The sequence below is a fragment of the Dendrobates tinctorius genome, unplaced genomic scaffold (assembly GCF_039654945.1).
Source record: "Dendrobates tinctorius isolate UK_male_01 unplaced genomic scaffold, ASM3965494v1 ptg000171l, whole genome shotgun sequence".
Classification (NCBI taxonomy): domain Eukaryota; kingdom Metazoa; phylum Chordata; class Amphibia; order Anura; family Dendrobatidae; genus Dendrobates; species Dendrobates tinctorius.
The window spans coordinates 4,432,070-4,445,644 of record NW_027361838.1 but is presented as its reverse complement, the minus strand read 5'-3'; the positions used below and the strand labels follow the sequence as shown (position 1 = coordinate 4,445,644).

General features: G+C 47.0%; 1 protein-coding gene across 4 annotated transcripts in view; it reads left to right on the top strand.

The window, feature by feature from the left end:
• RBBP8 (RB binding protein 8, endonuclease) overlaps positions 1 to 10,957 on the top strand; it is a 149,412-nt gene extending 138,455 nt beyond the window's left edge. For 3 of the 4 annotated variants that reach the window (XM_073550844.1, XM_073550843.1, XM_073550845.1), the window contains 4 exons: positions 7,250 to 7,346; positions 7,824 to 7,965; positions 10,196 to 10,270; positions 10,389 to 10,957. In XM_073550844.1, the coding sequence (XP_073406945.1) occupies positions 7,250 to 7,346; positions 7,824 to 7,965; positions 10,196 to 10,270; positions 10,389 to 10,486 (412 nt within the window). In that variant the 3' untranslated portion in view covers positions 10,487 to 10,957. The remainder of the gene's footprint in view (positions 1 to 7,249; positions 7,347 to 7,823; positions 7,966 to 10,195; positions 10,271 to 10,388) is intronic. The other variant, XM_073550846.1, reaches the window with a different exon arrangement.
• The last annotated feature ends 2,618 nt before the right edge of the window (positions 10,958 to 13,575 follow it).

The window sequence follows — 13,575 nt, the reverse complement described above, 5'->3', positions numbered from 1 at the left end:
CCCTTAAATAACTGGCTGTCTCTGACAAGGGCATTTAGCATGTGGTGGAAGCCATCTTATCCCAACATTCTGTTAGCACCACGCCGGAATCCCTGCTCTGACAGGCAGGGTCTCCGGCGTGTCACTTCACTCACCCGCGCTGCGGTCAGTTCTTCCCTTCCCCGTGCTCTGCATGCTTCCAGCCAGGCCTCCAGGCATGTCCTTTGAGCACGCATGCTCTCGCCCGCTTAAAGGACCAGCGCATGCACTTGCTATTTCCTCCTCAGCCAATGGCTGTGGGGCATTATGTGTATATTGCTTCCTCCCCACTGGAGAGGTTCCTGAGTAACCTTCCTGTTCTGCATTCTAAGTTGTGTAAGGTTGTGTACCAGTCTCTGTTGCATTCTGGTGCAGATCCTGCCTGCTGCACTCTGGTACAGATCCTGCCTGCTGCACTCTGGTGCAGATCCTGCCTGCTGCACTCTGGTGCAGATCCTGCCTGCTGCACTGTGGTGCAGATCCTGCCTGCTGCAGTCTGGTGCAGATCCTGCCTGCTGCAGTCTGGTGCAGATCCTGCCTGCTGCAGTCTGGTGCAGATCCTGCCTGCTGCACTCTGGTGCAGATCCTGCCTGCTGCACTCTGGTGCAGATCCTGCCTGCTGCACTCTGGTGCAGATCCTGCCTGCTGCACTCTGGGTGCAGATCCTGCCTGCTGCACTCTGGTGCAGATCCTGCCTGCTGCACTCTGGTGCAGATCCTGCCTGCTGCACTCTGGTGCAGATCCTGCCTGCTGCACTCTGGTGCAGATCCTGCCTGCTGCACTCTGGTGCAGATCCTGCCTGCTGCACTCTGGTGCAGATCCTGCCTGCTGCACTCTGGTGCAGATCCTGCCCGCTGCACTGTGGTGCCGACCCTGGCCGCTGCATTCTGATATGACCTCTGCCTGCTGCACCATCCAGTCTGTCCTACTGGGTCCAGCTGCTGTAGCTCTGTTGGTCTGACCTGGTGCCAAGTCTAACCTCACCATCAGAGGCTCTAGTGAACAGTCCATTGCTCGCTTAGTTTAGCCCCTCCAGGCTGTCCGCAGTCCGTGACACATTCTCCCACCCACACACATTCCTATGTAGCAACCACTGGGTTGTTATGTCAATTGGGAGCTCCCATGACTGACACGTTGGTTCTATATGTAGGAGACTGTTATTTTAATTATATACTTCAATTCTGTGATAATACAGTATATTGGACAAGCAATCAGATGATCACAGATTCAAGTCCCTCAAAGGAGACTGAAATACAAAGTAATAAAAATTTAAAATGATCCCTTGTTCTTTCCTATATTTAAAAATAAACATGTATCGCCACATTCGTAAAAGACTGAGCTATCAAAATAGAAAATTAACTTGTACAGTTAAAACCAAAAAGTGAAAAAAAAAATCAAAACTCCAGCATTGCAGGTTTTTTGGTTACCGTGCACAAAAAGCAATCAAAACGCATGTACCAAAATGGCACCAATAAAAATGTCATCCCACCACAAAAAAATTATTTTTTATTCGGACTCCCATGACAGCACCACGAGAGAGGGGATCCGCCCTTCAGGAACAGGAAACCTACAGATACAAAATGGCGGCACCTCTCCCACCCATCAGTTGGTTTCCTGTTCCTGAGGGGACGGGATCCTACAGATGGAATCCGGATGGATCCCACGCTGACCGGCCGGTACAGGTAGCGGGGGTCTCCTACCTCAGCCAGGTGCGGAGCTCCTGGAGACGCCACGGTGGTCCTGGATGGTTTGCACGGCGGTGGCGTGTACAGCAGGGAGCGGTGTCCGGAGGATATCCGCCTCCAGGGGAGAGGCCCCCGGGGGTCTCCCTTCTCCGGTGGCTGTGGTCGGGGGGCCGGCGCGGCTGCAGGGTGTCCGGGGAGCGTTGTAAGAGGAACGCCCGGGCGTCCCGCGTGACTTCCTGTTACACAGGAAGTGTGTGCAGGGTCTCGGTGACGTCGGGGCGGAGCCTGGGGACGCTTCCGGGTCAGCGGCGCCACTGTGCAGGCATGAAGATTCCAAGATGGTGGCGCCCATCGGAACAGGCGCCCGGTAAGCGCCGGCTCAACCGGCCGATAGCGGCGCCAACTGGGGAGGGAGGCCCAATCGGGGGGATGGGGGGGCGGCATATCTGCTGTCCGGAGGAGGGGTATATAAGCAGGGCCCAAAGGGGGTTCCATGCTTTGGCCACATTACTGCGCGCAATAATGGAGAGCGAACGAGAGCAGCAGCAGCAACGACGGCAGCAGCGACAGTCATCACTGCTGCCCCTAGAGGACCTTCGGCAGGTCAAACAAAAGAAGAAAGAATCCCGGGACAGTAAGGAGCGTGCCAAGCGAAGTGACCAATCCAGTCATAAAACCGGGAGCATCGACTGAGAAAGATCCCCCTCATTCTCCGGTACTTAATTGCTGCACTGGTAAGTGATCTACGTGAATGTTCACTCAGTGACGGGGCCTCCCTCTATGTTTTATTCTCAGGGAAAGAAGTCCACGAGTAAGACAAAACACAGGGAATGCGCGCTCTGTGCATCCCCATTACCGGACTCCTGCCCAAAAAGGTTATGTCCCCCCTGTATCCAGCAGACGGTGGCGGAAGAATCGCTGCAAGCTTAAAAGACATAGTCAGGGCAGAAATGAGAGAAACCCTGAAATCCCTGTCCCAACCGGAGAGCTCAAGGGGTGGGGACCCTGTAGAGTCCGATTCCTCGGTGGAATGGAGGAGAAGTAAGGACTCCCCTGGCTCGTCCTCCTCGGAGGAAGAGGACTCTGGCCAGTTTTGCCTGCCGTTAGACCGGGTGGACAAGCTAGTAAAGGCGGTGAGAGGAACAATGGAAGTGGAGGAGCCTAAACCTCAATTATTCATGCAGGATGTCATGTTCTGGGGGGCTGGAGCAGAGATAGCGAAGGGTCTTCCCTTTGAACGAAAAGATTCAAGATCTAATCCGTAGAGAATGGAAAAGACCAGATAAGAGGGGTTCGCTACCACCAGCCCTCAAACGTAGATACCCCTTCGATGATCCCGCGTTTAACACTTGGGACAAAGCCCCTAAATTAGATGCGGCAATTGCAAAGGCATCAAAAAGATCCTCTTTACCTTTCGAGGACATAGGGACCCTTAAAGACCCCCTAGACAGAATAACTTATCCTCAGGGGTGCCATGGGTGATGCAGATAACCCGCATAATAACCACAGATGCTAGCCCCTTGGGTTGGGGGGCCCATATGGGGGACATAGTGGTCCAGGGACATTGGGATTCCAAAACTGAAACCTCATCTAACCAGAGGGAGCTGTTGGCGATTGAGTTGGCATTTAAAAAACTCATTATGTACCTACAGGGACATCATGTGAGGATCCTCTTGGACAACCAGGTAGCAGTAGCCTATATCAACCACCAAGGTGGAACACGCTCCGAGGCCCTGATGCGGATAGCAGAACGTCTATTTCAAATAGCCAAGAGAAATTTTCAATCTTTAACTGCACTCCATATCAGAGGGAAAGACAACATGAAGGCAGACTTTCTAAGCCGCAGAGCCCTAAGGCAAGGAGAATGGGCTTTAAACACGGACATTTACAACCAGATTGTCTGCAGATTGGGTCAGCCGGAGGTAGACCTCTTTACAGCAAAGAAAACAGAAAAGTAAAAACATTCAACTCTCTGAACCCCAGACAGAATCTACTGGCAGTGGACGCCTTCCTGATAAAATGGGACTTCTCTCTGGCATATACTTTTCCACTGTTAGCCCTCTTACCTCTGGTAGTAAGAAAGATCAGGGAAGATCGAGCAAGGGTCATATTAATTGCTCCATTCTGGCCCAGGAGGACCTGGTTCGCATGGTTGAGGACCATGTCAGTATGCGATCCCTGGGTACTGCCGAACCTTCCGGATCTCCTCTACCAGGGGCCAGTCCACCATCCGCAAGTAGCAGGACTCCATTTGACGGCATGGAGTTTGAGAGGGCACTGTTGAAGAATAGAGGTTTCTCCCAAAATCTAATTGATACCCTCCTGAAAAGCAGGAAGCAGACTACTACAAATATCTATGCTAGAACCTCGAGGCGATTCCTGTCCACCTCTGAGTTTAATATCTGGGATGGGATACCCACGAAACAAATTCTAGAATTCCTCCAGAGGGGTCTCGAGTACCTTAAAAGTGCAGGTTTCAGGCTTGGGGGCCCTGTTTACCTGTGATATTGCCAGCAACTAATAGGTGACTAGATTCATTAAAGCGGCTACTAGATCTAGACCCATACACAGGGATAAATGTATACCATGGGACTTATATTTAGTCCTTTCAGCTATGACAGAGAAGCCATTCGAACCTATAGATTCGGCCTCGCTAAAGATTATATCCCTTAAGACAGCTTTTTTGGTAGCAATAACATCCGCACGTAGGATAAGTGATATACAGGTACTTTCCAGGTTGCCCCCTTATACAGAGTTCTTACAGGATAGAGTAATCTTAAAACCGGACCCAGCATACCTTCCCAAGGTAGCATCACACTTTCACAGGACACAAGAGATAGTTCTCCCTTCCTTCCTCCCTAATCCTACCAACACTAAAGAACAGAAGCTTCATGCGTTAGATGTTAAAAGATGCTTACTAAAATATCAGCTACTGATCCTTGGAGGAAAGAGAACGCATTATTTTTATCCTTCCAAGGTCCTAAGAAAGAGTTTAGAGTATCAAAACGCACGTTAGCAAAGTGGATTAGGGAGGCTATCTCTCTTGCCTACACAGCAGGTGGTGGTCCGGCTCCACAGAATCTGAGGGCGCATTCCACTCGTGCCATGGCGTCATCTTGGGCAGAGAAATCTGGAGTGTCAATTGACCAGATATGTAAGGCGGCCACCTGGTCATCTCCTTCCACCTTTTTTAACCACTATCGGTTAGATATGGGTGCCTCCTCGGATCTCACCTTTGGGCTAAGTCCCTCCCTAAATTAGTTTACATCTCTGTAATTCTCTTGTGGTGCTGTCATGGGAGTCTGAATAAAGTATTAAGTTACGTACCGGTAACGGTATTTTTCGGAAGCCCATGACCGCACCCTTAGTTCCCTCCCTTGTTCACGTATAGGGGTGCACGCCTTCCTCTTAGAAGGTTGTTTCACGGATTTACCTTATTTGGAGTAAAGATTATATATAAATTGTAAATAGGGTGTATAGATTGTATATATTGTATATATGCTGTGCCACTAACCATGGTAGCCTCTCAAGCTCTGTAATCCAACTGATGCGTGGGAGAGATGCCGCCCTTTTGTATCTGTAAGTTTCCTGTTCCTGAAGGGCGGATCCCCTCTCTCGTGGTGCTGTCATAGGCTTCCGAAAAATACAGTTACCGGTACGTAACTTAATACTTTTTGCCATTTTCCAGTATATTTCATGGTAAAATACTTGTCTTTTTAAAAACTGCTATTCGTTACTAAAAGAAAGCAAGGCATCATTTGACTATATCGACAGAGAAATAAAAAAGTTTTTTGTCTTGGAAAGAGGGGTAGGAAGAAACAAAAACTTAAAAAGAGACAGGAAAAAAACAGAAACTTGCCTAGCTATGAAGGCGCTAAAGTAAGTCTGTCACCAATATTTCACAAACATTTATAATGTGGCTTTTAAAGGACTGTTTGCAATAAAATAATCAGGTTGTGTCCTGTCCGATGCAGAGGACGAGGGAGCTATTTGTCTCTAGAAGCTGCAATGAACAGGTGCGATTTGAGTCGTGATTTATTTATGTCCAGGGATGCTATATCTCGGATTGATCAAGGTAATTAAAGGAAACCTGACCGCTCATACATGATGCCCAATCCACAGACAGCTATTATTAGGCACTGGCTGTATGATCTCAGCCAGGTATGTTTGACTCTTTAAACGCTGCGGTATTTCAAAGCAAATCATAATTTATTAACCATACTGTACAGCCACATATGCGGTACTTCCACATTCAGCAGAAATTGTGGGACACATTTTGCTGCCATTTTACTCATTTCGCCATATTAATGTGTAAAATCTGGGGCTAAAACAACATTTTGGTGGTAAAAATGTAATTATTTTTTTCTTCACTGCAGGATGGTATAACATTCTGTGACAAACCCATGGTGTCAATATGACCACTGCATCCCTAGATGAATTCATTGAGAGGTGTAATGTGTAAAATGGTGTCACTTATGAGGAGCTTTGCTGTTCTGGCACCTCAGGGGCTCTCCCAGTGGGTCTTTTTTTACTGACAAACTATAATAATTAAAATCTGCATTATAACCTAACACTCCTCAGCCTTGCTGAAGCTGACACTTCACTTGATGGTTGCAGTCCCTAGCTGTGAGTTTTGCCTGGCTGGTTATAGAAAATACAGGGGAACCCATGCTGTTTTTTTTAAATTACTTATTTACAGCACGGGAGCCGGAGATGAATACTCCCATCAGCCGCTCCTGCTCTCACTGTTGTTAGCGGCAGCAGGCGTCAGCTGATAGGAGCAGTAGTCCCGTCAGCCAACCCCAATCACCGGAGGTAAACTTTATTCCTCCTATCACAGCTGCGCGCTCACGCTGTCATTTGACACCATGGGAACCCTGGCTGTGGAACCGGCAGTGATGCTTTCACCGCCGATCAGAAACGGTGTTTGCCGTGCTGTCAAATGACAGCATGGCAAACACTGAATGTTCGGGCCCCACATTCAAGTGAATGCATCCTGTTTAAAACAGCTGACCTGTGCCGGAAAAGATGTGGTCTCAGCGCCAGAGCCCACATCAAAGGGAGGGTGTCTGACATTGCCGTATTATTATGCCCGATGTCGGAAAGGGGTTAAGTCTAAATTTACTTTAATATTCCATTAGTCTTGATATAGTAAACCATGCCTTACCAGCTGTGCAGTTTGCATCTGTCCAATCTTCAAGGATATCTCAATGGATGTTAAGAAGGACATTTTTTGATCCTTCTGTCAAATGTCAGTCTATAGGCTGTAGTATTTCATGGGTAAAAGGGCAGAGATCAGAGCTTCTTCCGATCCCTATCATTAGACAACCATGATCTCAAGTCACAGCCAAACTGTCTAGTTACACAGTATAAGAAGGCACAGATCAGAGCCTACATATAAGTCCATTGGCAGGAACAGGTGAAGCATTGTCTTAATAAGTAAGGTAAAAATTCTAAGAACAATAATCTCCAAACAAATATAGGTCCTGTGTATTATGTGCAACTGTTGACTAGTCTCTTAATGTGTGTTCTTTTTTCATTAATAGGAAAAATTCCACAGTGGATTTTCCTCATATCGAGGTTGTGCGAAGCAAGGAAGAGAGGAGGAAATTACTGGGGCACACTTGTAAAGAATGTGAATTGGTAACTTAACAGACTGCATCTGCCTAATGTTCTAGCATATTTCTTACTGATACTTTGAAAAAAATATATAAGGATTGTCGCAACGAAAAAGCAGTTCTTTCATCCTATGGGTAGTCCTATCCAGTGGGCGGTCCAAGCTTTCTTTCTATAAGTATGCATATAGAGACAGCTGTCAGTCACTGATGGAACCGCCCACGGGACCAAAAATCCCAGAAACAGAAAAGGATTAAATGATTAAAACACACGTTATACTGATAAAAAACTATATTATATATACTACTCTGCTCAACTTGCTCTTTACATAATGCCTGCAGATTGAACAGCATTTTTATGGTGGTAGGTCCCCTTTAATATCCATCTTAGTCCGTGACTTATACTTTTATTATAAAATATCACCTTTTTCTTTCAAATTAAAATTAAATTTTAGATATTTAAGTAGGTGTATAACTGTTAACATTATCTTCCACCTGTACCCAGTACTATGCAGACCTCCCAGAAGAAGAGAGAGCTAAGAAATTGGCAACCTGCTCTAGGCACAGATTTCGTTACATCCCACCCAGCACTCCAGAGAACTTCTGGGAAGTGGGGTTTCCTTCTACCCAGACCTGCAAAGATAGAGGTTAGAGATTTTTTTTTTCATGAAGTATTATCGTTTATACCAGGGTTTCCCAACTCCAGTCCTCAAGGCCCACCAACAGGTCATGTTTTCAGGATTTCCTTAGTATTGCTTAGGTGATAATTGCATCACTTGTACAATACAAGGAAAATCCTGAAAACATGACCTGTTGGTGGGCCTTGAGGACTGGAGTTGGGGAACCCTGGTTTATACCATCAAAATACACAGTTACACATACGTATAGCCACTGGAGCTCCTACGTCACTGTCTTAGTTTATGATGAGCTCAGAGGACTGGAGACACAATGAAAATACTGGCTCCTGTGATAAAACAGGCAGGGAAATGTGTCTCCTCAGAAAGTAGCAGTTGTGAGCCCCTGCTGTTTCATCTGTGTACTCACTTATAAGTGACTTATGCTTTCTCCCTTAGCCAGGAGCTGTGGTATGCATAGTTGGACACAGTAAATAACAGTATATAGCAGAGCCACATTTATAAGATTATCTCACAACAGGAACATTTTTTTCATGCATCTGATTGTGAACTTTTTGTTATTCCAAGATCTATTTACGTACTTTGTAAGATATTAGAATGTTACCGTGTATACTCGTGTGTAAGCCGAGATTTTCAGCCCATTTTTTGGGTCTGAAAGTCCCCCTCTGGGCTTATACACGAGTCATATACCTGGGGGTCAGCGGGGGAGGGGGGGCGGTGGTGTCACAGATCATACTCACCTGTCCTGGCACTCTCTTTAACCCCCCTTCTCCACTGTCTCCCTTCCTGCCTTCAGTGGTCACGTACCGCTCATTAAACTCATGAATATGCGCATAATCATGAGTGGTATCACGTGACCGCTGAAGGCAAGAAGGGAGACAGTGGAGAGACGAGGGCGTTGCAGAGAGTGCCAGGACGGGTGAGTATAGCGATATTCACCTGTCCTCGTTCCCACGCTGCTCACCGCCGTCTGCTGCTTCCTGTGTCCGTGATGTTTAGCCAGCAGGGGGTGCGGTGACGTGGTTAGTGCTCGCCGCGCCCTCTGCTGGCTGAAGTCACTGACAGAGGACGCGCAGACAGTGGTGAGCAGCGATGGACCCCGGACAGGTGAATATCACAGGTTCCGGGTCCTGAGCACGAGAGGTGAGTATGGCATTTTTTTTTTTTTGCAGCATTTGGGGGCATAATATATGGGGCATATTCTTTGGAGCAGCATATGAGGCATAATCTATGGGGCAGCATATGGGGGCATAATCTATGGAGCAGCATATGGGGGCATATTCAATGGAGCAGCATATGGGGGCATAATCTATGGAGCAGCATTTTGGGGCATATTCTATGGGGCAGCATATGGGGGCATATTCTATGGGGCAGCATATGGGGGCATATTCCATGGAGCAGCATATGGGGGCGTATTCTATGGGGCAGCATATGGGGGCGTATTCTATGGGGCAGCATATGGGGGCGTATTCTATGGGGCAGCATATGGGGGCGTATTCTATGGGGCAGCATATGGGGGCATAGTCTATGGGGCAGCATATGGGGGCATAGTCTATGGAGCAGCATATGGGGCATAATCTATGGAGCAGCATATGGGGGCATATTCTATGGGGCATTTTATGGGGGCATATTCTATGGGGCATTTTATGGGGGCATAATCTATGGAGCATCTTATGGGGGCATAATCTATGGAGCATCATAACCTTTATGGAGCATTATTTGGGGCATATTATTCTATGGAGCATCTTATGGGGCCATTATTAACCTTTGTGCAGCATTATATTGGGCTCCTGATTCAATATGGATATTCAAAAACATTTAACCTACTGATGTCTCAAATAATTTTACTTTTATTGGTATCTATTTTTATTTTTGAAACTTACCAGTAGCTGCTACATTTTCCACCCTAGGTTTATACACGAGTCAATAATTTTTCCCAGTTTTTGGTGGCAAAATTAGGGTGGGTCGGATTATACACGGGTCGGCTTATACACGAGTATATACGGTAAATGGATTTTCCAACGAACATACTTCTCATATACTGACAGCTAGCAGAGTTGAAATCGTTAAATATTTTAAACACAACAAGAATAGTAAAGCTGCGTAGCTTTCAATTACATAATGATTAATTTTTATTTTCATAAGAAAGGATAACCCTTCTCTCAACAATACGATTGTCTGTAGTGCTTACATTATCTATTGCACACATTTCAAAATTGAATTAATTGAATTATGTCTGCAGGGATGAAGATTGAAGGCAATTTTTATGAATCAAGGTTAATTATTTTTAATGCTTTTTTTCTAAACTGGAATTATGGTTAGTGATCAAGTTTATCATCTTGCAAGCACAATTAATTGTATCACCATATACAAAGACCAGTGTTAGTTTTAGCCAAGGTTTTGGTAAATAATCATGCTTTGTTTTTTTCCTAAAGGTTACATAAAAGAGCAGATGTCCCCTTGTCAGCGGCCACGGAGAAGACAACCATACAATGCAATGTTTTCCACAAAAGGCAAAGAACAGAAAACTTAATGCACATTACTCCTCTCAAAATGTGGTCACAGACTAAAGCAGATTTTGCTTTAAGTACAATCAAGCATTTTTATACCTGCGTTTTTTGCTACTAGGTAGAGGAAAATAAAGCTGTATATGTTTAACAGATATTTAAACTTTTTATACCTATGTAACTGTAGACTTACTGTGTTTGTAGCGATGCACTCGGTAGGTTATGTAGATGTGTATATATAAATATATACAGCTTCCATATGGCTGTCATTTCATCTAATTTTCTGCTAAGCACACAGTTTGAGAATAATTCATGGTTTGTGTTTGTTTGAAAAAAATTCATAAATATTTAATATGTATATTTTTACTTTTCTGACTGGAATAGATGTTCATTATATTTTAGCGCCTTTTGATCAGTTGGGTGCTTTGTTTGCACTTTGAAAAATGATTGCTTAGAAATGATCTGTATTTAATAAATTTGTGAGATACATTGCTTCACATGCGTTTTTTTGTGTTTTTTTTTTATTGATTGCTTGGCATCTAAAAGTTCAGGAAACAATTGACAAAACCAATCAAATGAATGCTTTGTGTCCTATGGCAGAATGGCCCATTAGAGAAATGGCGTTCATAAACCCATTTGTCACTCGTTTTATATATCATAATGCAGCATGCTTGAAATGTGGCGCCCCCAGGAGTATGGTCGCCACAGTAGCATTACCATCCTCCTAGGGAGTGTGATGTCATGCTTGGAAGCAATAAAGGGTCTCTCTATCAGTTAAATACAACACACAGCACATTTCCCACTCCAGGCCAGCAGAGGGAGCTCTGAACCAAAACGGAGGAGCTGCTCTCTGGGGGCCAGGAAGGGGAAATTAGTTAGTTCGTGTTAGGAGGGAAACATGTGTGGACGTGAGGAGACGAGCTAGAAGATTGAGCAGAGTTCAGGCTCACTTCTAGCTGTAGCGCATGATCTGGAGTCCGGTCTCCAAGGTTGTACGGATACTGATGTTCCTGCAGCAGAAACCGGAGGAATAGGAAGCTGTAAATGCTCTGTTCCCACATAAGACTCGGAGGCACAACAGCAACGTGTGAGCCAGAAGAAGAAGGCTACAGCTGTCTGCCATACGAGGGGAGTTCTAAAAGAGAACAAGCAAGTGGAGCTTCAGTGTAACACTACTGCAAGTACCTCAGATAAGCGCTAGAAAGGAGACTACACAACCCATCTGCATACAGAGATTCCGAAGTTGCTTCCAAGCTGGCCAGCCTCTGTTCCATCTGTAATCTGGACCCTGGACTGCACTTACAAAGCACAGTAAAGGTAACGGAAACTGCACCCTGTTGTGTCATTGCATTCTTCCTGCAAACCCTCCAGCACTGCTACATCTCTGTGCCAGACACTACACCCTCTTCCTCAACACCTATTACCACTGCCCTGGGACCACAGCTCCACCTGTGGGGAGCTATTACATCTTGCTGCCTTGTACCATCTGTCCCAGAGGATCTGCCTGCAGCGTCGGTTTAACCCCTTCATTGCCGATCACCACAGGTGGCGTCACGTATCATCCACTTATAAACTTTAATCAGCCACGTTTCACCCCTTTTACATGGGCACCCAGGGCCACGGACCGGGTCACCACTACTGTGACACTTCCCTCTGATACCGGCCCGGTACCGAGTACCCCACTTCCCTGGCGGGCGATCCATTTTTGGCATCACGAACAGGATTTGCGGAGCCCGGTGTCCCTGGGTCCTGTGTTCCAGAGACTGTTGTGTGCCATAGACTAGCTGCGCAGTTGCCGCCATTACCCCGCCGCTTGGCGCGCGCGGGAAGCCAAAGGGGTGGGCGGAGCCAGCCAAAAAGCACGAAAAAGTGAAGTGCTGCGTGGGAAGAGGCCAGCGAGCGGGAAGTGAGGAGCAAAGGCCTGCAGTCCCGGCGTCGCCCGATCATCCAGCCTGCAGAGTGGCAGCCGGTAAGCCAGCGCAACCCAGGGCCTGGCCAAACGTTAACTAGGGGGGTAAGAGAATGTCTGAGGCAAGAGCAGATGCAGCGGTGGACGCCACCGCACCCCCCACAGCGCCGCAAGATGCAGGGGCCAGTGCAGCTGCGGCTCCAATGGCACCGCCGAATCCAGCAGCCAGCGCTGCTTCCAGAGCACCGCAAGAATCAGCGCCCACAGCAGCAGTCCCCATAATGCCACTGTCCATGCCTTATATACCGGGAGCAGCCTGGTTACCACAGTACTCAGGGGAGTCACATACCCTGAGTGAGTTTAAAGAGAGACTGTGCAGTTTGTTTGAGGTGTATCCTCTGTCTGAAAACCAAAAAGTGAACATCCTTATTGGGCAGCTAACTGGTGCAGCAGAAAGGGAAGTAAAAGCCTGGCAGGACACTGATAAAGAGACTGTTAAAAAGATCCAGGCTAAGCTTAGAAGTACCTTTGACACCTGCACTGCAGCTGAAATAAAAATGAGATTCTTTGGGTGTAAGCAGAGAGCGCAGGACAGTATACGGGACTATGCTCTTAACCTGCAGGAGGCGCTGCGAGCCATAAAGCAGATTGACCCAGACAGTGTGAAAAATGGAGACAGACTGTTAAAGGAGCAATTTATTGAGGGCCTCCTATCCAGTACCCACAGAGCACAGCTGCGCATCATAGCCCTACAAAACTCTGACCTAGACTTTGCAGACTTCAAAGACAGGGCTATCCGGGTGCTGCATGAACCAAATGTCAGCCGTCCAGCACCCCCTAGGCGCCCAGCGATCACATACCATCAAGAAGCAGCATCTTTCCCTCCCAGCCCTGTGGGGGCTGACGCACAGACTCTGGATAATGATCCATCTACAGAACTGCGCCTTCAGGTCCAAGAGCTGGCCAAAAGTATGGCTGCACTTGCTAAAACTGTGCAGTCCATGCAGGTGTCCTCAAAGGATCCAGCTGGCCTCCAGTCCAGAGAATGTCCCGTGGCTACGGAAGAAGAGGATCTCACCACGCCAAGGGAGAGACAACGATCGCTATGACTAGGACGGACGTCCCATCTGTCGCCGCTGCAGCAAGGCAGGTCACATCGCAAGATTCTGCCACCCTGGGGCAGAGGGCCAACCCCCAGGAGTAGGA